The 19,708-nt window shown below is 39.5% G+C and overlaps 12 protein-coding genes across 12 annotated transcripts; 8 read left to right on the plus strand and 4 right to left on the minus strand.

Moving 5' to 3' along the window:
- Positions 1–31: 31 nt before the first annotated feature.
- On the minus strand, positions 32–1,777 carry RMD8 (Rmd8p; the record flags this gene model as incomplete). Its single annotated transcript, XM_018134074.1, has 1 exon — positions 32–1,777. One exon carries the CDS (start codon positions 1,775–1,777, stop codon positions 32–34), a length of 1,746 nt encoding a protein of 581 aa, XP_017989654.1.
- A 294-nt stretch (positions 1,778–2,071) lies between these two features.
- Positions 2,072–3,727, plus strand: RTF1 (RNA polymerase-associated protein; the record flags this gene model as incomplete). Its single annotated transcript, XM_018134073.1, has 1 exon — positions 2,072–3,727. The coding sequence occupies one exon, from the start codon at positions 2,072–2,074 to the stop codon at positions 3,725–3,727; it is 1,656 nt and encodes a 551-aa protein (XP_017989655.1).
- Positions 3,728–3,863: 136 nt separating this feature from the next.
- TAD1 (tRNA-specific adenosine deaminase) lies at positions 3,864–5,033 on the plus strand (the record flags this gene model as incomplete). The annotated part of the gene is made up of 1 exon (XM_018134072.1): positions 3,864–5,033. One exon carries the CDS (start codon positions 3,864–3,866, stop codon positions 5,031–5,033), a length of 1,170 nt encoding a protein of 389 aa, XP_017989656.1.
- A 59-nt stretch (positions 5,034–5,092) lies between these two features.
- ANK1 (ankyrin repeat-containing protein ANK1) lies at positions 5,093–5,590 on the minus strand (the record flags this gene model as incomplete). Its single annotated transcript, XM_018134071.1, has 1 exon — positions 5,093–5,590. One exon carries the CDS (start codon positions 5,588–5,590, stop codon positions 5,093–5,095), a length of 498 nt encoding a protein of 165 aa, XP_017989657.1.
- Positions 5,591–5,800: 210 nt separating this feature from the next.
- Positions 5,801–8,830, plus strand: KAP114 (karyopherin KAP114; the record flags this gene model as incomplete). The annotated part of the gene is made up of 1 exon (XM_018134070.1): positions 5,801–8,830. The coding sequence occupies one exon, from the start codon at positions 5,801–5,803 to the stop codon at positions 8,828–8,830; it is 3,030 nt and encodes a 1,009-aa protein (XP_017989658.1).
- A 129-nt stretch (positions 8,831–8,959) lies between these two features.
- On the plus strand, positions 8,960–10,348 carry AW171_hschr84714 (HHL107Wp; the record flags this gene model as incomplete). Its single annotated transcript, XM_018134069.1, has 2 exons — positions 8,960–9,059; positions 9,114–10,348. The coding sequence occupies 2 exons, from the start codon at positions 8,960–8,962 to the stop codon at positions 10,346–10,348; spliced, it is 1,335 nt and encodes a 444-aa protein (XP_017989659.1).
- A 173-nt stretch (positions 10,349–10,521) lies between these two features.
- Positions 10,522–11,406, plus strand: BNA6 (nicotinate-nucleotide diphosphorylase (carboxylating); the record flags this gene model as incomplete). The annotated part of the gene is made up of 1 exon (XM_018134068.1): positions 10,522–11,406. The coding sequence occupies one exon, from the start codon at positions 10,522–10,524 to the stop codon at positions 11,404–11,406; it is 885 nt and encodes a 294-aa protein (XP_017989660.1).
- A 188-nt stretch (positions 11,407–11,594) lies between these two features.
- DOC1 (anaphase promoting complex subunit DOC1) lies at positions 11,595–12,341 on the plus strand (the record flags this gene model as incomplete). The annotated part of the gene is made up of 1 exon (XM_018134067.1): positions 11,595–12,341. The coding sequence occupies one exon, from the start codon at positions 11,595–11,597 to the stop codon at positions 12,339–12,341; it is 747 nt and encodes a 248-aa protein (XP_017989661.1).
- A 107-nt stretch (positions 12,342–12,448) lies between these two features.
- CSE1 (importin-alpha export receptor) lies at positions 12,449–15,361 on the plus strand (the record flags this gene model as incomplete). The annotated part of the gene is made up of 1 exon (XM_018134066.1): positions 12,449–15,361. One exon carries the CDS (start codon positions 12,449–12,451, stop codon positions 15,359–15,361), a length of 2,913 nt encoding a protein of 970 aa, XP_017989662.1.
- Positions 15,362–15,516: 155 nt separating this feature from the next.
- On the minus strand, positions 15,517–16,371 carry HAP2 (transcription activator HAP2; the record flags this gene model as incomplete). The annotated part of the gene is made up of 1 exon (XM_018134065.1): positions 15,517–16,371. One exon carries the CDS (start codon positions 16,369–16,371, stop codon positions 15,517–15,519), a length of 855 nt encoding a protein of 284 aa, XP_017989663.1.
- A 214-nt stretch (positions 16,372–16,585) lies between these two features.
- On the plus strand, positions 16,586–17,467 carry AW171_hschr84719 (HHL102Wp; the record flags this gene model as incomplete). Its single annotated transcript, XM_018134064.1, has 1 exon — positions 16,586–17,467. The coding sequence occupies one exon, from the start codon at positions 16,586–16,588 to the stop codon at positions 17,465–17,467; it is 882 nt and encodes a 293-aa protein (XP_017989664.1).
- A 40-nt stretch (positions 17,468–17,507) lies between these two features.
- MTO1 (tRNA modification protein MTO1) lies at positions 17,508–19,550 on the minus strand (the record flags this gene model as incomplete). The annotated part of the gene is made up of 1 exon (XM_018134063.1): positions 17,508–19,550. The coding sequence occupies one exon, from the start codon at positions 19,548–19,550 to the stop codon at positions 17,508–17,510; it is 2,043 nt and encodes a 680-aa protein (XP_017989665.1).
- Between the last annotated feature and the right edge of the window lie 158 nt (positions 19,551–19,708).

Raw genomic sequence — 19,708 nt, forward strand, 5'->3', positions numbered from 1 at the left:
TATAATACGTGCATAAAATTAATGTTACTATCTAACCGCAGGAATGTCTCTTTATAATAAAATACCTCACCAATATCTCAGAAGTGGAAACCAAAACACTTACAAAGATCACGATTACTAACCACCAAGTGATCCTAGCCATATCCCTTTCTGCAATAGAATTAACGCAAATATCAAAAAATTCTAAAAACACTTTGCAACGATCATTTAAAACTTGAACTCTAGGTTCAATTTCTAAGTATTCGCGCATTGCAGCGTATAGGGGATGTAAACTTGGTTCAAAAGACCAGAAGAATTCGGGCGTATCAAGCACACTGGAAGATAGATTTACGTCAACTCTTAATTTGAATAACTTGCCTGACTTTTTCAAAAGCTGTTCTCTTTTTAAACCAAGAGAACCGTAAAGTGCCAACCTTCGAGGCAACTTAGACACAGTTCCAAGAATTGGCGAAATCCGCTTTTCAAATCTAGCTAGCTTAGTTGATTGAGCAATCGCATGGGAAAGAGTTAATTTTATAATGTGGTCGCCAGACCTCAACGTTATAATATCATTAAAAATACGCGGTCGTTCTGTATCCATATCGTAATCAAAGTGGAATTGCTCAATTTCAATATCCTGTTCATCTAAAGGCCTTATAACCATATTCTTGACTCCAGAAAAGGCAATGTCACCCAAAATATTTTTCTCCTGTATTTCAGTAAAGTTCCAAAATACTACAACACCATAATTGAAGATAAATATTTCCGCATGTTGTTGGTCTGGCGGTTTTATCTTCAGGACCTGATTGTCAACGGCTTTATCTATATTTTCCTGACCAATGGAGTCTTCTAGGACCTGCTCTGCAAAATACTGAGGTTCACTAGGGTCAAATTGTTGCGAATTTATCGCTGCCAAGTGATCTCCATTTCTCAGTCCTTCCAGATCCCTGTTATTCCTGTCATTAAGTTCAAAATTATTTAAAATATCTCCCACCGTCTCCACACCAGAATAGTATTCAAAATGATGGTCCCGTCTCTCACTGGTATCAATTAACCTATCTATTAAAGTCTTGCCGCCAATGGTCTTCTTCGATATATTAGATTTAATTCGGAAACCGTCCTTACCTGGTAACAACGGAAGTGTATAAGGTAAATAGAGACATTCATCATATCTTCTAGGCGATACATCGTGAGTCTCCTTTAAAAATTGCGAAGTGAGTTTCAGATTAAACCCTTCAGCAACGTTGTATGCAGTAATACTCGGGAGTTTCGCGCCAGGCTGTTCCCGGTAGGAAGAGTCAGAAATCCTCAAATTTCGCCTATGGAAATCAGATGCCCTTTTAGAATTCTCCTCTGGAATTAACACCAACTTCTCGGACGTTTTAGACGTTCTAGATGGAAGCGGCCTGATCATTTTATTGTTCTGCATTGTACGAAACCTGTCATGTGAATCATAGGAAGATGAAGATAATCGCTCTTCTCGCCTTCCAGATGGAACATCTGATACATCCGACAATATATTATCCATAGTTATACCACTAAACCTTCCTAACTTATTATGTCTCGCTGTCGTTTGTCCCGGTACGTACCCACGTGAGCCGATTGCCGCCCTCATACCTGGCATATTTTCCATAATAGAGGGGTAAGAGCCGCCGTAACTATCCTTACGGGTTTTAGCATTCCCTGCAAATGGTGCGCTTGCCCTAATCTTTGTGGAACGGGAGTCTGTAACCAAAATACTCGGTGTCCTACGGGACATAACATTTCTTGTTACAGGTTTTTCGTTATCAAGATTCATTTCTTAAAAAAATTCAGAATAAAACGAGGATAACCAATAATGTAACTAAAACCTCTAATAATACCTATATAGCAATAAAATAAGTCTGTGGTTTCCGATTAAGGTGCGTTTCACTAAGGAACCCAGAATGGACTTTTGAAAGGCCTTCAATATACTATCACAAAATACGAATCAACTTTTTTTAGAAAGTTACAACTTCCGCAGCACATCGTAATTTATACACATACAGACACTCGATAACAGACTATAAAACTAGCTATTAAACCGCTTTTGATAGCTAATTGAGTGTCTAAAATGTCTGATTTAGATGAGGATTTATTAGCTTTAGCGGCAGGTGATGATGGCGATGATGATAACTTGGTTTCATCGAAGAAAAGAGGTAGAAATGATAATGTTGGTTCAAAAAAGAGGAGAGTGTTGAACGAATATAGTGATGATGAGGATGAAGAAGATGATTATAATCCTGGAACAGAGTATTATTATGAGAATGACAACGAAGGGGCTGATGAAGGGCAAGAAGAGGAGAACCCGTACCCACTAGAGGGTAAATATAAGAATGAAGAAGATAAAAACACCATAGAAAATATGCCTGAAATGGATCGTGAAACGCTGTTATTTGAGCGTTTACAGGAGATGCAGAAGTATCAGGAACGGAAGTTGTTAAGGGAGCGTGCGAAGAATATCAGGGCGCAACAGCAGCAGAGACAAATGGAGAACGATGGGGTAAAGGTTCGCTCTTCCGGACGTTCTACTCGCACAACTGGACACTCAGACGTCAGAGACTCGAAGTTGTCTGAGTTGCGAAAGCAGCGTGCCAAGAAGAGCAAAAACTACGACTACTCTGCCTCTGAGAACGATGAATCTGACCGGTCCGATGACTATGCAGATTCTGATAATGAAGATGATTATGATCCATATTACGAAAAGGGGAACCATTATTCGGAGGATGACGAAGTAAAGTGGGCAGAAGAGGATATGGATCGGGAGCCTGTGTTGGACGACTTCAATAAAATCAAGATCGGTCGTTCTTATGTATCGAAGTTTTGTTTCTACCCAGACTTCAATGAACGCGTCCAAGGCTGCTACGGGAGAGTAAATATAGGTATTGACAAACATTCAGGCCATCCCATGTACCGTATGGTTAAGATAGAAAAAGTGTTTTTGCAGAAACCATACAACATGGGCAAGCTTTTCACGAACCAGTATTTCGGTGTTACACAAGGTAAAGATCGCAAGGTTTTTCAGATGAACTTTTTCAGTGATGGGGCTATTACACAACCTGAGTATGAGCGCTACATGGCTCAGCTTGCCAAGCATGATATCAACAAACCTTCGCTGTATAATTTGAATAATAAGGCGAAAGATCTGAATAATTTCGTGTCGCAACCATTGACACCAAAACTCACAGACGAGATTGTGCGTAACAGGTTGCAATTTAACAAAAAGCTGACAGGTACAAATGCTGTGCTAGAAAAATCTGTTTTGAAGGATAAACTGCAGTATGCAAGGGACACAGGTAATCAAAAGGATATTGCAAAGTATTCTTCCCAATTAAAACACTTAGAAAAGAGGATGAGTTCTTATGAGAAACATCATGAAAATGATCAGACGGGTAGTAAGAAACTGGGTGTTCTAACATCTAAAAACCGTAAGGTAAACATGGACAAGATAAAACATGCTGAAACCGCTAAGAAGGAGGATACTAATACAATTGATGCAAAGACCGATCCTTTCAGTAGATTGAAGACGAGAACCAAAATATACTACCAGGAGATCCAGAAAGAGGAAAACGAAAAAGCTATGGAACTCGCAAAGCAAAAGCAGCTCCAGAAGGACCAGGAATCTCAAGTAACAAAAGAAGAAGAATTTTTGAATGCAAAGTTCAGGCGATTAGGAGGTTTGGAAGAGCTCATTAGCGGTCTAAAGTTTAAAATCAAATTTGACCACTGAGCAACCTTATATAGGAAATTAAACAGTAATTTTCAATAGATTTGTACCTCAGTTTGCTTTTCTTTGTACAATTCGGTTTATAAAAAATATTATCATCTCAAAATAAACGTTGGAAGTCTTCAACTAACGGTACCAGATGGCGTATACCGAAATTGAACTCGCGGAGAAGATATCTATTGTCGCACAAAAGCGATATCAGCAAATAAAACCCTCAGGAAAGCCCACTTGCAAGTCAAATGGTGTTAAAGAATGGACTGTATTAGCGGCTGTCGTAGCATTTAACAATGAGCACGATGAGTTCCGCCTAATATCTTTGGCGACTGGCGTCAAAGCTTTACCAGACGAAGAGTTAAAACGAAGCCAAGGGCGCATGGTGCATGATTCGCATGCTGAAATACTAGCAATTAGAGGTTTGAACACTGCTTTTCTTCGACAAATCGAGATGCTAGACAGTGACCATGAAAACGAAAAATGCGATCTTATCGAAGAAACTGATTCTCCAGGTGTTTACAGATTCCGCAGTGACGTCTGGAAGCTGGCCTTGTACGTTTCTAAGATACCTTGCGGTGATTGTAGCATGCATACACTAAATGATCAAGATCATACTGGTATACATTTTGGTGAAGAAGATACCTGCCAATACATAGATCCTAATGTGAAAACAACTCTCCGGGGCCGCTTCAACTACAGTAAAAAAGGAATATGTAGGACTAAACCAGGAAGAGCAGATTCTAATCTTACTGTTTCCAAATCCTGTTCAGATAAATTACTCTCGAAGACCGTGATGTCAGTTCTTAATGCCATAAACTGGGACCTCCTCCAACATCCAGTCTACTTGGACTATCTAATACTACCTGAAAGTAACAGAGAACTGAAGCTTAGTTGTAATAGAAACTTCCGAGAACGGCTGGCATCGTTTCCCGGTGTTCATCCTGTAAATATTCTCTACTGCAAAACAAAATTCAATGACGATCAGAACGAAGAAGAAACAAAGACTCCATGTCCAGTATCCAGTATCCTCCTAGATATCCTACCGAAGAGCGTGATTATTGAACAATGTATCTTAAATGGTGTCAGAAACGGTTGTTACGTTAAGGGTCCCAAAGATTTACGGAAGAATAGTGAGTCAGTAGTAAGCAGGCTCTCCCAGTGGCAGTCCTTTAAGAAGCTAAAAAAACACCGGCATTTCAGTTCTTATATGGATTTTAAAGCTCAAGAGCTATATAGAAATGAACTAAAGCTTAAATTGAGAGCGGTTTTGTCCCCTGACGGCTGGATCCACACCCGCACCGACAATTTCCATTAGGAGCCTCCATAGTAGAAAAATGAACTCAGACTATTGAATAACACTAAAGCCCTCCAAAGTTATTCGTCATCAATTTCCTCAACTTCATCCGCGTTAATAGCCTCATTATGTGTGTCTATAGCTAGCTCAGCACCCTGTAATATATCACAAAGGCCCTCCAGTTCTGCGCTATGCAAAAGGTCAAGTGGTTTCTGACCAGATTTATTCTTTATCCTAGGATCTGCACCAACTTGGATTAAGTTACTCGCAATAAATGTGCCATGTTCAGGCTCTTCCACTGCATACCTTGAAATTACGTGTAATGGGGTATCACCTTCACTATTCTGAGGATCAATCTCAATTGGGCATTCTAAGTCAAGGATTTTATCCAATACATCCCAAGATCCATATTTGCAACAAATATGCAGAGATGTATTGAGAAATGGGTCCTTTGATTCATTAATTAGACTTGCAAGGTCCTTCGCCTCTTGTAAAATAGAATCAAGTAATTCTACATTATTCCTTCTTGAAGCTTCTAATAGCTGCTCTCCATGGGTTGCACCGGCTATTTCAGACATTACCAACACGTACTAATTGTAATAGCAAGCTATTGTGTTAAATTGGATTGTTGTAAGTATATATTTTAGAACTTTATATACCTTTAATATTCGCTTTATTGTCACATGAAGTGTATGAAAAAAGCTTTACAATGTTAAGCCATTATTTACAACTACAAAAGAATAGAACTAAAAGCTATACTATTCAACCTTTAAGTCGCTAAGTTAAACATGAATCGTCAAATTAATCTCCAAGATGTAATTCTGAAGGCTCAATCTGCTGATAAGTTTGTTCGTGAAAATGCTGAGTCTTTTCTATTGGATAGTTGTGCTAAGGATCCAGGTTCCGTGTTACTTTCATTAATGGACATTGCAAATAATAGTGCTGCAGATTTGGCGTCCAGACAATTTTGCTTAGTGTCTATTCGTAAGCTCATTACGATGTATTGGAGTGCTGGGTTTGAGTCTTACTGCGGGCCGCCTGGTGTTAATGAAGCAGCGAAAGAAATAATTAGGAAATTACTTTTGGATTTGGTACTTGGAGATGGACAGGATTCAAAGATTGTAAATAGTAGCTCATATTGCATTGTGCAGATTGCAGCGGTTGACTTCCCTGATGAATGGCCAAGTTTGTTGGTAAGATTGTATGAATCGATAGCTAACTATCGCACAGTTAATGCCCTTACGCTTCTGCATGAGATATTTGATGACGTGATTTCAGACGAGATGTTCTTTCAAAGCGAAGTTGGTTGGAAAACTATTGAATTGGTGGTCCAAATACCGTTTGATGACACTGCATCGTTTGCGGCTAAGAGTGCGGCTATGAAGTTGTACAACTCTTGCTTAATGCAATTGACCTCTCCAGAAGCACTTGAAGTGGAACAAAATAGAAGAAATATTTCCAGGCATATTAAGGAGTCGGTTGGCTTTTTAGCACAGCTTTTGCAGAACATTATGATGTGTGAGAATTCAATTGACATACTTATATTTAAAACTCACATTTACGAAAACTTAGTATTGATAAAGAACGACTTTCCCAAGAAAGTGTTTCCGACAAATTTGAACCCTCAGCTTTTGTCTGTTGTTCTGAACGATTTGCACCTTCTAGGATCATTCTACCTACAGGTGATTAACTCTGGTAAAGAAGACGTTCTATTTCATGTAAATAACTGCGCAATAAATATGGTGAGTTTCTTATCTGCGCTAGATGAATGTGATCTCAACTTCGGGGACGCTAATATTTTGTTGGAGTCATTAGTAAGGTTTTGCTCCTTACCGGAGGGTTTAATGGGTGAGTGGAGTGAGAACTTCAATACATTTATCTCCAAGGAAACAGGAATTGCTAGCTCTTACACCATTAGAGATGAGATATGTCAGTACTTCTCTAACATTGATAAAAATAACTTCCAGGTTTTCATGAAACTTATTATTCAACAGTTGGACCATTTGACTTCAATGGACTGGGTTAGTCAAGAGGCACTATTATATTTACTGCAGAGTTGTCAATTTAGTAACGAAAAGTACGATATTAGTAACGAGGAGATTATAAACGTACTCATCAAATTTGACGCAGGCCTAAATCAGTCTACTGATAATGTCTTCCTTTGGGCAAGATATTCACTTACTGTTGTAAAGTTCTTAGACAAGTTCATGAATGATATTGAAAATATCAAGCAGTATGTGAAGGAGTTTATATTCAAAACAATCGATATTGCATATACTACAAACAATGATAGTATTAAGGCCAGTGCGCTAATTTCGTTTTCGTACTATTCATCTTTTGTCGATTTGGGTTCGGTGTTGGGCGTTGAATCCTGCGAGAAACTGGAAAAGGCTATTTTGAAGATTATCACTGATATGTACGATGATGTAGAGGATGATACTCCAGGCTTTATGTTGGAAGTCCTAGCAGGTGTGATATCATCTAATCCAGATAGTAAAGAGAAGGGCATTAAGGCATCTGCTTTACAGTTAGTATTGAAGTTGGCGACTTCTGATCCTTCTAACATTCAGGTAATTGTAGAAGCACAGCAATGTGTGGAACAATTACTGGAGGGTGTTAGTACGGATGATTATATCTACTATGCCAGAATGTGCTTCCCTGTACTTTTATCCATACTAAAAGGCGATACTACCTACGGTTATACAAGTACAGCACTTGTATCGCTAGCACTAGAACTCTTGGCAGTCTTCACCAAATTGAAACCAGTTGACGGAAACCTGCCGAAGTCAATTGTCGACTTTATATTTGAACCTTTATCAACTCTCATCATGAATGTTGACGATGAGGAAATCTTGCAGGTCTCTACGGAAGCATTTTCCTTTTTGATTTCAAACTCTGATGAACAAGATATCTCTGGTAACCTGCAACCTGTGATAAATATTCTTGAGAGACTACTTTCAACAGATATCTCTTCATCAGCTGCTTCTCATGTAGGATCGTTGCTTTTAGCCGTTTTTACAAAATACGCAAACCAAATCCAAGAAATAATGCCAAAAATTTTGGAAGCAGCTGCTAGAAGGCTAATTAGCATGAAGAACATAAGCTCGACAGAAAATCTTCTGGTAGTTTTCTGTTACCTTGGGTCAATGGATCCGAAGCAAACTGTTGACTTCTTAGCTTCTTTGCCCTTGGATAATGAAGGGCACTCTGCATTACAATTAATAATGCCTAAATGGCTCGAGTCTTTTGAATTTATCAGGGGTGAGAAAAAGATAAAGGAAAATATTGTTGCCCTATCCAAAATATTCTTTCTAGATGACCCCCGCGTTGCAAGCATCATTGTTAATGGAGATCTATTGCCCCACGATAATGACTTAATAGTTACTAGGTCAATGGCAAAAAAGATGACCGACAAATATACGCAGATATCAGTACATGAAAAGATTGTCAAGCTGTTTGTATCGGAATTGTCATTCCAGAATAAACCGAGTAAGGCTTTTGACGATTTAGCAGACCGAGTAAAATTAGCTCCTGGAGAACACACGAATCAGACTCCAAAGAACGATGAAGATGATGATGAGTGGGAGGATATGGACGATATTCTTGATTACAACAAGCTTCAAGAGTATATTGGCGATAGTGATATTGATGATGATGATGATGAGCTTCCTGTAACCCAGGAAATAAAGGAAACAGTACCAGAACTGTTAAAACAGTTCTTTAAAGACGCCATATCACAGAATATTAGTGACTTTTACAACATTTACAATCGCCTAAGTGATAAAGATAAGAAACTCTTGGCTGAAATTGTAGTGTAATTATTTTATATCTGTCCTTCAGTAATAGCTTGATTTTCCTAATATTAACGGTTGTAGAAATATTAACTAATTACAAGTAACTTATAAACTTATAATCGACGGAATATTTGAGAGAACAATTGCGCTATAATGGATGAATTCGATTCAGTTGCTCGCAGTCTATCAAGTATCCGTCTATTGGATAATGAAACTTGGCTTACAAGGAGGACGACTTTGCCAAATTCAATAAGTACGTATAAGATTAAGGACAAATATAATGAATTAAAATATTAACATATTATAGATATGACAAAAGCTGCTATACAAGTAGAATCTAGTTATTTATATCCAGGGATTGTAAAAGGGTATCTGTCTCCTCTAAACTGTACTGAAATGAATGGGATCATAAATAACCGCCGAGCCGTAGGACTAATAGTGGAAGGGCATAAGGAGGCAGGAAGGTTAAAAGATTCTAAGATGCGAAGATTTTTCAACGGGTTGAGGCAAGATAAAGAATCAAATAATGCTACTAAATTTCTGTTTGTGGTCACAGTTTCACCTAAGGTTCCAGTTGCGGAACTTTCCCTTGCGTCCTGGTGGTTAAGCTTAATGGCAAATAAGTCAGACTATGCAGAGAGAAAACGGTTCCTTGAGATGCTTAATAACGATCAATTAATAGAAACCTACAAAAGTACGTTTGATAAGCCATTGGAACAATTTCATTTTCTGTTAAATCTGAATACTCCAACGCAATTAGGAAATATCGCCAAAACAAGAGATATTCTAAGATCAGTATCGGAACATACAGGTGTATGCTTCAATATATTGGATAATACTTTAATGAATTTTGTTTCTGACATACCATCTTTGGTCGTGGTAGATTCCAGAAGCCCAGATATTTCTATTAAGATGGCTAGTGGCATGCCAACTTGTGTAGCAGTAAGATGCAAGTGCGCTTCGGAGTTGTATCGCTCCATAAAATTGCTTGAGGAAATGAGCAATCCATCTGTATATCCCACAATTTCTCAAGAAGGCATGCCCATATGTGTTCATACTACCGGAAACCAGGATGGATTATTATGTGTCGACTACTCTACAGAAATCGAAGATGAGGTGCTCAGGTTGCTAGCGAGAGGTATCACTCTGCCGAAAATCCTACTAAAAATTGGTATCAATGACATTGCAGGCTTCTGCCAAAGCTGGACTGATAGCATGCTGAGAACTTACCTTGTCGGTATCGAACTTGAATGCATTTGTTCTCATTTTACCAACTACATTGAAGACGATATGCCGGAAGAATACATGACAGAAAGAAAGGTTTTGGGTAATATCTTCTCAGGAACTAACAATAACTCCAATGCTGGTAAATTAAACTGGTTTAAGTCGATCTTTAGGTACCCAAAAGAGGGTAGTGCTGAACAACCAGACTCAACTATGGACCAAAATTTTGAAAAGCTTTTAGAAATCAAAGAAAATATAAGCAAATTCTCAACAATACTGAATTTGCTTAATACCACTCTCAGCGAAAATTATAATTAGATTTCTCCACTTTTATTCATCCATTTAAGACCGGCATTACATTGTATATAATTGGTCTCGGTCTGAAACGGCCTGAAACTAAAAATAGTAAACTCGAGCATTAATTTCGGACAGACGTAGCAAGAGCTATTAAAATCACTTACTTGAACTGAGCAGAACCAATTCTCACCATTATGCCTGAATATAGAGATTTGCTACCAGCAAGTGGCCGCTGGAAGCAAGATATAAAAGACTGGTTGCAGGAGGATGTTCCAGCTTTTGATTTCGGTGGATTTGTTGTTGGGAGCGGCATAAAAACAGCAACTCTGTTCTGCAAACAAAGCGGTGTCTTGGCTGGTGTCCCATTTACTGAAGAGGTCTTCAATCAATGCAATTTGACATATGAATGGTTCTTTAATGAAGGTGAACTCCTAGATCCCGCCAAATCATCAGCTAAATTGCCCGTTGCCAAGGTCACAGGTAAGGCCAAGGACATTCTGCTTGCGGAAAGAACTGCATTAAACATATTGAGTAGATGTTCTGGAATTGCTACTGCTTCCTACCATACCATTACGAAGGCCCGTGAAGCTGGGTATACCGGTATCATCGCTGGTACAAGAAAAACTACGCCAGGCCTCCGCCGTTTGGAAAAGTATGCTATGTTAGTCGGTGGTTGTGACACTCATAGGTATGACCTCTCATCTATGGTAATGCTCAAAGACAACCACATATGGGCAACCGGTTCCATAACTAACGCCGTCAATGACGCCAAGTCTGTTTGCGGTTTCTCTGTCAAGATTGAAGTCGAATGTCAATCTGAAGCCGAAGCCGATGAAGCAATTGAAGCGGGTGCGTCTGTTATAATGCTGGACAACTTTACTGGCGCCGAATTAAGGAAAGCTGCTGCAAACCTAAAGGAAAAATGGAGAGGCAAAAGGCATTTTCTGCTCGAATGTAGTGGAGGTCTTACAATTCACAACCTGAGTGAATACTTATGCCCTGAAATTGATATATTCAGCACAAGTAGTATCCACCAAGGTACTGGTACTGTGGACTTCTCATTGAAGCTCGACCACTAAAAAGAAAAATGGAATTATTCCTGTATTTAGTAGCTATTATATTGACATTTTAAATACATATCTACCATTTTAATTATGATCACCTTAGTATCCTATTTTGTGTTCTACCTGCCAAGAGACTTTTTTAAATCTTCACGATACGCAACTACAACTTCCTTTAAACTACACAAAGATACTCCTAAGGCCTCATGAATCAAACTATCCTCAAGAAACTTGCAAAGATAGTCCCAAGTCCAGAGCCAATCGACCCTCGGGAAGCTCCTCACAAGGACCGGCCCCTAATATTAGACGATTCACAGCCAAATGCTCCCGACAGACATAGGTATGTCACGGACCTCAATGTTCAGTATCACGAGGAAGACGTAAAAGCTGACCTCTTTTTAATGAAGTACACTCAGGGCCTTCAGCGGCTAGAAAATCAAGGCTATGTTGATATAACAAGCTTAGCTTTTTGGAAGCCTTCCTCATTCAAGGCCGGCTACCCAATTGAAAACGCTCTAGATGATAATCCGTCGACCTTTTGGCAAAGCGACGGCTCTCAACCTCATACAATAGACGTACTATTCAGCAAGCGTGTAGATATCATTCAACTAGCAATGTATTTCTCGCTATTTGTCGACGAATCATACACATCTGAAACGATCCGTCTTTATGCAGGTCACAGTCCTTCAGATGCCACATATTACAAAACACTAGAAGTACGAAACGTAAATGGCTGGGTGAAGTTCACCTTTGAAGACAATCGTGCTGATGGATTGCTAAAATGCCAATTTCTACGCATAGAAGTCGTTACAAACCATGAAAACGGCAAAGATACACACTTAAGAGGTATAAGAATGTTTGGTCCCGGGGAATCCCTAGTAAATGTAGCTGATGCAGCAATGTTTGAGGGATTCCATAGCATAGAATTCCTCTCGCAGTCCAGAATACGATGATATAACCTCTATTAGCACTTTACCGTAGATTATTGCTCATCGTAATTAATGATAACGAGCTTTACATTTTTGATTTGATTTATGGACGATTTTGAACTAACTTGACTATGTTAACAAAACATTGGATATTTGGTCATTTACAACCGTCAGTAATGTCTGATTTGGAAACTATATCGTACTATTTGGCTCAATCGGTGGTTGCTTCAACTGCAAAGTCTTCGGAGCAAAGTTTAAAGGCTATTGAAGGTCAAGAAGGGTTTGCATTGAGTTTACTGCATATAGTTGCATCCAAAAATATTCCTATATCAACAAGATTAGCCGGTGCGTTGTTCTTTAAGAACTTTATTCGTCGTAAATGGGTCAATGAAAATGGTGAACATATTCTTGCTATGAATGACGTTGAACTGGTTAAAAAGGAAATTGTCCCTTTAATGATCCAGCTACCTAGTAACCTTCAAGTACAGGTAGGAGAATCAATTGCAGTCATTGCAGATTCAGATTTCCCAGATCGTTGGGGTACTTTGCTTGATGATCTGATAAGCAAGTTATCTGCTGAAGATATGGTTACTAATAAGGGCGTTTTGACTGTTGCGCACTCTATTTTCAAGAGATGGAGGCCACTGTTCCGATCAGATGAATTGTTTTTGGAAATTCAAGTTGTCCTAGACAAGTTTGCTTCTCCATTTTTAAGTCTTTTGCGAAATGTAGATGAGAAAATAACCGCTAACCAGAACAATAAGGCCCAATTGGAGATTTTGTTTGATTTGCTGTTAATATTGGTGAAGTTATACTACGACTTAAACTGTCAAGACATTCCTGAATTTTTTGAGGATAACATGCAAGTTGGTATGAGCATCATGCACAAATACTTGGCTTATCAGAATCCCCTTCTGGAGGATGATAGTGAGGAAGATGAAGTAAGTGCCGTTACGAAAGTGAAATCTTCAATTGCGGAATTGGTACAATTATACACTTCACGTTATGAAGATGTTTTTGGGCCTATGGTTCCCGATTTTATTCATACCATCTGGAATTTGTTGACATCTTTGAGCAGCCAAAGAAAGAATGACATCCTAGTTTCAAAATGCTTATCTTTTATGACTGCAGTTACGCACATCCCAAGATACTTGGAGCTATTCAATAACGAGAATGCTATGACAGGTATTGCGGAGCAAATTATTCTGCCAAACGTAACGATGCGTGAATCAGACGTCGAATTGTTTGAAGATGATCCAATTGAATATGTCAGAAGAGACCTGGGCGGTTCTGACTCTGACACAAGAAGAAGAGCTTGTACTGATTTCTTGAAAGAACTCAAAGAGAAAAATCAGGTTTTATTGACTAATGTTATCTTACAACACATCAGCAAGTTTTTTGATAAGTACCGTGCTGATCCAGTTAGCAACTGGAAGTATAAAGACCTTTGCGTTTATCTATTTACTTCATTGGCAATCGATGGAAACATCACTAATTCAGGTGTTTCTTCAACTAATAATATGCTTCATGTTGTAGATTTTTTTACAAAAGAAATTGTTCCTGATCTAAGTGACAATGTACCAAATCCAATTTTGAAAGTTAACGCTATCAAATACATTTACACTTTTAGAAATCAATTGACTAAGGAACACTTATTACAAATTCTCCCAGTTTTGGCGAGATTTTTGCAGGACGATGAATACGTTGTGTATACGTATGCCTCTATGACAATTGAGAGAATACTATCCATTAGGGAGTCTATAACAGGAGGCAAATTAGTCTTCTCGAAATCAGATATTGCTGATAGTGCCGAAGTTTTGTTGAATAATTTGTTTACCTTGATTATGAAACAGAATGCCAGTCCAGAAAAATTGGCCGAAAATGAGTTCATAATGAAAACTATTCACCGGATTATATTAACCGCTGAGGACACATCCAGTTCCTACGCCGCTAGTACGCTCAAGCAGTTGTTAGATATAATAACGATTATTGCTAAAAACCCTTCTAATCCCAGGTTTACACATTACACTTTTGAAGCATTAGCTGCTGTTATTAGATTCAATCATGAGAATCTCGATGCACTACTCAGCGCTGTAATGCCGGTGTTCATGCATATCTTGGTTGGTGACATCCTAGAATTTATTCCTTATGTTTTCCAGATAATTGCATACTGCTTGGAACAACTTTCACCCGGCACACCAGTTCCAGATAGTATAAAGCAACTTTACCAGCCACTACTAGCTCCTTCCGTTTGGGAACTGAAAGGTAATATCCCTGCAGTGACTAGGTTATTAAAGAACATTCTTAAAATTGAACCTTCTGCATATTCAAACTTAGTCCCAGTGCTAGGAGTATTCCAAAGACTAATAGCATCCAAAGTGCACGACACATATGGTTTCGAACTGTTAGAATATATCATGTTGTATATTCCAATAACTGCCATTGAACAATATTTGAAGCAAATTGCCGTACTTCTTCTACAACGCTTGCAGAACTCCAAGACTGAAAAGTATGTGAAGAAGTTTATCGTATTCCTTGGAGTTTTATCACACAAATTTGGCTCTGACTTTGTCGTTCAATTTATTGATGAAGTTCAGCAAGGCCTCTTCCAACAAATCTGGAATAATGTCGTCATCACAGCTCTCCCCACCATTGGCAACATGTTAGACCGTAAGATCGCAATTATCGGTGCTTTGAACACCTGCACAACCGGCTCCTTCTTTTCTTCCAAATATGGCTCGTCTGTGGTGCCAACAATCAATGTTATCTTACCGCTTACTGTATCTGAAAGTATTGTGCATACAAAATCAGAATATATCGAGATGGATGCTGGCGATGAAATTTCCACCTTCGGGTCAAGTTTCAGCAGACTAGTAACTATTGCGGAGAAACCTTTCGATCCAATCCCACAGGTCGATACAAACCATGGTGTAAAGGCTTATGTCGCCAACACTTTGACGAAAATCGACTCCGCACATTTAAACAGCATAAGACATGGTCTATCCGAAGAGGCTACCAAGGCGCTTGCTTTGCTAGGCGTTTAAATACAATTTCAACATCATGTTCTTCTTTATTTGATATTGTCATAATTATGATATGTAAGTAGTACCTCCCTTTTTTTACAAATTATAAATGTTACATATAATGTGAAAGTAGTAAATGTTTACTATATGCCAGGTTATGTAATTGAGCATCGACCCTACCGGTTGCCCTCTGCCTGTGATTCAGCCTTATTATTGGAGTTCATACCCGAAACTTGTGGCTGGATATGTGGTGTTTGATATTGCGGTTTCCTAGGCTCCTTCGGCGAAGAAGATGGCAAATCAGCCTCTAGCTGCTCTTCCTTCTCGGAAGAGCCCGAATTTTCGCGTTTTTTCAGTTCATTTATCTCAGATGCAGTTAAGAACCTCCCTCCTTGGCCTCGTGGCCTTTTCATAGCATGTTTATGCCTAGACTCATGAAGGTATGGCTTCCTGGCTCTAGAGATCTTTAGATTTTCCTCCAGCTTAGCCCTAGCATACCGACGCTTAAGAATCCGGTAATACTGCTTAGCATTGACGTAAAAAGGCTGCTCCGCAGGCTCACTAAGACTATTATCGTTCTCCAACGCTACCTGGTCTGTAGTAGTAAAGTCAAGATTTCCAGCATCAAAATATTGACCTTTAGAATACATTTCCCCGCCTACCTTGTCACCACCTCGATGATCTGATAGCCTATCACGCTCTACTTCCCCACTTGTAGTTACAATGTTCACATTTTGTTGTTGTTGTGTATATAAATAGACATTTGACGCATCATGTACAACAGACTGTTTAAGAACAGACTCCAGCTGCTCATTTTCCTCTTCGTTCGGGACATCTAGTTCACCATCATGTCGTACCGGCTCCACGTCACCTGATTCAACTGATTCCTGAGCCATAGTTTTATGGTTTTCAACGTGATTTGCGCTTGCATTATCTGTTGCGTCATATGATACTAAACTAGTATTCAAACGATAATCACCATCCTCAACTTCATTAGCAATAGCCTGATCACCAGTACCATACCCAATCATGAAGGGGTAATATAGAGTTAAATAGACTGAATAGTATCGTTATATTTATTTAAGTTTAATCAGCTAATATGCCGTTTGTTTGTAAATCCTTCAAATGTTATAATATAAAAAAAATTCAAATAATGTACTCAACTCATTGAGTCAATTTAAGGTATTCAAAGTGGGTCATATTCGGTATTAGGATATGCTGTAGGTGACCATTATAGCTGCTCAGATGTTAAACACTGTGGAAGAAACTCCTGTAAAGCAAGATTTAGGTAGGAAACAGAAGTTAAGAGATGCGATTCTTCTAAGTACTCCTGGATGGCTAAATGCAGAGGCTTCGAGTCCAGTCAAAGCAGGTAATGATGCTCAGAAGGTTCGATTATACTTGAAAGAGCTGAGCTCTGCTCTTTTGAATAGTGGAAAAGTCAGCAGTAGTATGCAGGTGTTGGTTGATGAAAAGTCTTTTGTTGAGGAAGAGAGAAAGAGATCGAACTCAAGAAGCGTCGAGCGGGAGTGGAGGGGTCTAAATCTGTCACAGGAAGTCTTTTCTGGGCTTGGGGAGTATGGTGGGCGAAAACTGAGGCGACTCAATATTTCGGTGCCCATTGAGATTCGCAGCGATGAGGAAATGGATGATGGGGATATATCAATTGGATCCATTGTTGCTGAAGTTTCCGATGTTGTTGATGATTTATCTGCGGTTGGTGATCTTTCCAGTCCGATAAATGGATATCGAGGAGAGGATCTCGAGGAGTTTGAGGAAATTGAGGATAATATGCCAAGTTCTGCTCCAATGCTGTCCGCGAAGAGTCTTCGGGCTTTGGTTACCTCTATTGTTAACGAAGGAAATTATGCCATGCCGCCTGAGGCGGTTAAGAGACTGCGAAAGCTTTCAGGTGTGCTTGCGCGGTCTGTAGCAGAGGATATCCATGCGACCTGCAGCGAGAGTGGCTCGAAAGTAATCGATAGAGCGGTGTTGCTTCGCGTGTTTGATAAGTATGGTATTATCAATGAGGATGATGTTACGAACCAGGACCTATTTGGTCTTTGCCAGCGTTACCTCCCGGTAGAGGCTCTAAATTCGCTAGAATTACATCTTTTCCAAGGCTAACGGAATGGATATTGTATTAGTAAATTACTGGTTAATGAGACTATGTACTGGCACCTTTGTCAGTGCTCTCTCTATAAAAATTTTGCAGCTCTGGCTGCCTGCCTCTTACGAGTTTGTAGAGTTCGAAGAGTGAAGCAGGCGTCATTCCCTGAATTCTTCTGGCTTGTCCGATGGTGATGGGCTTCACAGTATTTAGAATACCTTTGCATTCATTACTCAAACTTGCAACTGTGTTATAGTCAATATCCTGTGGCAAATAAATGCTCTCGTCAGCCTCAAAGGCCTTAATGAACTGTTTTTGTCTCCTTAAAAACGGCGTATATTTTGCTTCCACATCCAGCTTGAGGACGATATGTTGTGGAATTTCGTCAAGATCTAGCGCCAGCTCTGGAAACCCCTTTGCTATCAGCTCAACGCTATTATTAGTATAGCGTAGCATTTCCCATGCGTTGTATTTGACATGGGTATTTCTGACGTTCGAATCTAAAATATTATCCCATTTATTACTGGGCTGGTAGAAGTTCTCTAGTTTGGATTTGACCTCATCATAGATGGCTTTGTCAGGAACAAATTTAGCCCATCTCCAATCACTGATAGCACCTAGCCTACGTGCTAACTCTGTAAGCCTAAAATCGGCGTTATCAGCTCTTACCGATATTCTGAATTCTGAACGAGACGTAAACATTCTGTAAGGTTCTTCAACGCCTTTAGTGATCAAGTCATCGATTAGAACACCGATATATGCTTCTGATCTACTCAAACGAAGTTCTGGTTTATTTTGAAATGCTAATCCTGCGTTGATACCTGCTATAATACCCTGGGCGCATGCTTCTTCGTATCCTGTCGTGCCATTTATTTGACCAGCCATAAAAAGACCATCGATTCTTTTCGTCTCCAGGGTCTGCTTTAGTTCCCTGGGATCTATATAGTCATATTCCACACCATATGCTGGCTGTACTATTTTGACGTTTTCAAGCCCGGGAACCATTCTCATCATAACTTCTTGGACATCCTCTGGCATAGAGTTGGAAATTCCGTTAGGATAAATAACATCTGTATCCAATCCCTCTGGTTCTAGCCAGATCATATGCGAGGTTTTATCTGGGAACCTTAGAACCTTCGCTTCTATAGATGGGCAATATCTAGGGCCTTTTATAGTTTCCCTTATATGTAGTGTTTGATGCAGGTTATTCTTGATGTACTCATGTAATTCAGCTGTAGTATTTGTTCCATAGCACAAACGTTGGTCTTTAATAGCTACCTCGTTATTAGTATAGCTCATGGGGTGGGGAGGATCATCCCCATACTCCTTTTTCAACGAGATAAAATTGATAGTCTTACCATCTAAACGTGCAGGAGTCCCAGTTTTTAACCTTCCCAACTGAAATCCAAGTTCTCTCAGTGTATCAGAAATACCATAAGTAGGATTCTCTCCTATCCTACCTGCCGGGAAACTCTTCATGCCAATATGGATTTCTCCTCCAAGGAAGGTACCGGTAGTAATGACTACCTTCGAAGATTTTATAATATCACCATTATCTAAGATGACACCCCTTACGATACCATTAGGAGTCCCTGCTGCAGGACTCCTTCCATCTTTATCTATGATCAAATCAGACACCTTACCCTGCCGAATTTGTAAATTTTGGTAGTTCTTTAACATTCCTTGCATTTCCCGCATATAGATTTTACGGTCGATTTGAGCACGGGGCCCCCATACGGCAGGTCCACGGCTTCTATTAAGCATTTTAAATTGTATACCAGCCAAGTCGGTCACTCGAGCAGCTAGCCCATCCAACGCATCTACTTCTCGTAGCAATGTTCCCTTACCAACACCACCCATTGAAGGATTACATGAACATGTACCGATCTTATCGACAGCTGGCGTCACTAACACAGTAGGTGCACCACTCCTAGCTGCACCTGCAGACGCCTCACAGCCAGCGTGACCACCACCAATAACAACCACACCACTGTCCGGTAGATCATTTAGTACCGTTCGTAGATCTGAAGTCAGTGAGATATATCGACGTGAAATAGCACGCGTGGCTTTATGTGAATAGAAATTTCGAAATAAAAGCATTATGAGCCAGATTAAATCTCACTTTTAGACTTCGAACTTGTACATATGCTAAGCAGATGTCTCTATTCGATGAGAAGACTGTGCCCATCTCAATCATCTATGCTAAGTCAGCTATGTTAAAATGTGTATCAATAAAGCCGGGTAATTCTGTGAATGTA

This window comes from Eremothecium sinecaudum, chromosome VIII, assembly GCF_001548555.1.
Source record: "Eremothecium sinecaudum strain ATCC 58844 chromosome VIII, complete sequence".
In the NCBI taxonomy this organism is placed as follows: domain Eukaryota; kingdom Fungi; phylum Ascomycota; class Saccharomycetes; order Saccharomycetales; family Saccharomycetaceae; genus Eremothecium; species Eremothecium sinecaudum.